The following is a 2870-nucleotide window of genomic DNA, read 5'->3' as shown; positions in this document are numbered from 1 at the left end:
TGTTTAGACTTTTTTCCAACATACTATACTATGACTTCTTTGACTTTTTTCGACATACTATACTATGACTTTTTTGACATTTTTGGACTTACTGACTTTTAATAACTTTTTTGACATACTATACTATACGTAATCTTTATCCACATACTATACTATGACTTTTTTGGACATACTATACTATGACTTTTTTTTAAATCTTTTTCGACGTAACATACTATGACTTTTTTGACATTGTTGGACATACTATACTATGACTTTTTGACTTTTTGAAACATGCTATATTATACTATGACTTTTTAGACTTTTTTCGACATACTGTAACTTTGTAGACTTTTTTCCAACATACTATACTATGACTTTTTTGACTTTTTTTGCCATACTATGACTTTTTAGACTTTTTTCCAACATACTATACTAGGACCTTTTTTGACTATTTTTCGACATTCTATACTATGACTTTTTTGGACTTACTGACTTTTAATAACTTTTTTGACATACTATACTATATGTAATCTTTATCCACATACTATACTATGACTTTTTTGGACATACTATACTATGACTTTTTTTAAAATCTTTTTCGACATAACAAACTATGACTTTTTTGACATTGTTGGACATACTATACTATGACTTTTTGACTTTTTGAAACATGCTATATTATGACTTTTTTGACTTTTTTCCAACATACTATACTATGACTTTTTAGACTTTTTTCGACATACTGTAACTTTGTAGACTTTTTTCCAACATACTATACTATGACATTTTTGACTTTTTTCGACATACTATACTATGACTCTTTTGACTTTTTTGGACATATTATACTATGACTTTTTGCGACATACTATGACTATTTTGACTTTTCCCAACATACTACACTATGACTTTTTTGACTTTTAATAACTTTTTCGACATACTAAACTATGTTTTTTATCACTTACTGTACAATGACTTTTCATGACTTTCTTACTATATATTATATATTTACATAGACATTCTTACTATACTGCCGTTTTTATTTAATTTTTTCGACATACTATACTATGACTTTTTTAACATCGACATGCTATACTATGACTTTTCTTAATCTTTATCGCCATACTATACTATGATATTTTTATAGGGCTGTAACTATACACCAACCCATGATTCCATTCATATCACAATTTTTGACCCACGATTCAGCACAAACCTCGATGTTATTTAATTTAAATGTTTTTCGACATACTATACTATGACCTTTTATCACTTTTTTCTACATACTAGGACTTTTTATTACTTTTTCATACTATACATTGACTTTGCAAAACAGATATCCTCTTATCAAACTGAAATGGTGTTATTTTAAATAACAAAAATTTGATTTCTAAAACAAATCCCACATCAAAATAATTAAATACATAGATAAAAATATCTTCAAATAAATAAACTAAGAACACGTGAAACCTAAAGTAGATTTTAAACGCCCTAGGATGTTTAACGATTGCATTAATTTTTTTATCTCAACTTTATCTTATCTTTACATCCCTAATATTTACCATGTAATTGTATTCATGGCAGCCAGCAGGAAATGTACAGAAGATATAACTTAAATAAAATATGACAAATCCAAATCTCATATTTTATTAGTAAACTCCTGATGCTTGAGTGCAGGGCTGTAGTCAAGACCACCTTAGTCGAGTCCAAGACCAGGACTAGTCCAGTCCAAGACAAGACCGAATCCAAAGAGGTTTGAGTCAGAGTCAAGACCGAGTCCAGGACAGAAAAAAAGGTTTTATGCATGACAGTATCAAGACAATCATTTTGGGTTTCCCTTTCCCTCCAATATTATTATCAACATAATAAAGACACCTGGACTCGGTCCAGACCAAAAGCCATATTGGGCAAGACCAGTGGCCGAGACCGAGACAAGTCCGAGTCCAAATACTAGCGAGTACGAGACGAGTCCGAGGCCATAGAAAAACAGTCTCGGGTCCGGACTCGAGTCCTCCAGCCCTGCTTGAGTGTGACCGGTTGTGCTTTGTGTCGTCAGCTTGGCTGCAGGTCTTCCTCCTCGCTCTCCCATCTTCAAGTCCTGGCTGCACTGCTGGAACCACCTAAGCCACAAGGTACCGTCTATCAAACGCAGTCCGCTGCTTACATGTGGGGCGCTCCCGGTCTCTGGGGCTCCGGGTTTCTGGGTCTGTGTCTGTTCACTGATCTGCAATCTAGAGAGGTAGTAGTCAACAAAAGAAGGCCTGTTCCAACTTCAAATTCAACAGTCTTTGTAGTGTCAATGATAGGGCTGCGTTAAAAAAAACACAAGCTTAATTTTAATTATCCGATGTCGATTCATAAAATCCTGGGATCGATCTTTTAAGAGGCTTCGTTTTAAAGCTAGAGTGAAGATATTGTTACATGAAACCAGACTATTCATGTCAGGCTACATTTTGGTGAGGCAACAACAGCCGTGGCTTGTTTTCACAGATTTATGAATGACTCTGTCTATCTGTCTCAAGTCTCTCTGTGCTAAACAAAACCCTTGTACAATTTTTTTTAGACGTATTTATTTATAAAAGTTATCATAATTATTCATAGGAGCCACAAAATTTGCAAATGTGGAATTTTCCGCAGATTAAAAAAAAAAAATTACATTTTTATTATGAACTAAAAGTCAGAATGTTGCAACATCTTCACCCTTTAGCAGAAAAACTAAAAAAAAACTGCAGATTCCGTTTGGGTCTGTTCACATTTAGCATTTAATTTTTAGTTGGTGTAAACACATGGGGGTACATCTTCACGTCGTTAGGCTTTCACTTTTAGTCGTTGTAAGTATTGTGTTTTAAAGAAGTGAAACCAAAGGTTCAGAACGACCCCCCCCCCCCCCC

General features: G+C 33.8%; 1 protein-coding gene across 3 annotated transcripts in view; it reads left to right on the top strand.

The window, feature by feature from the left end:
• Window positions 1–2870, top strand: part of LOC117947192 (mitochondrial carrier homolog 1-like) — a 15912-nt gene that overhangs the window by 12333 nt on the left and 709 nt on the right. For all 3 annotated transcript variants that reach the window (XM_034875853.1, XM_034875852.1, XM_034875854.1), the window contains exon 11: window positions 2036–2111. In XM_034875853.1, the coding sequence (XP_034731744.1) occupies window positions 2036–2111 (76 nt within the window). The remainder of the gene's footprint in view (window positions 1–2035; window positions 2112–2870) is intronic.

Source organism: Etheostoma cragini, chromosome 7, assembly GCF_013103735.1.
Source record: "Etheostoma cragini isolate CJK2018 chromosome 7, CSU_Ecrag_1.0, whole genome shotgun sequence".
In the NCBI taxonomy this organism is placed as follows: domain Eukaryota; kingdom Metazoa; phylum Chordata; class Actinopteri; order Perciformes; family Percidae; genus Etheostoma; species Etheostoma cragini.
Note: the sequence above shows the minus strand (reverse complement) of the source record. Positions and strands in the feature narration are given on the sequence as shown.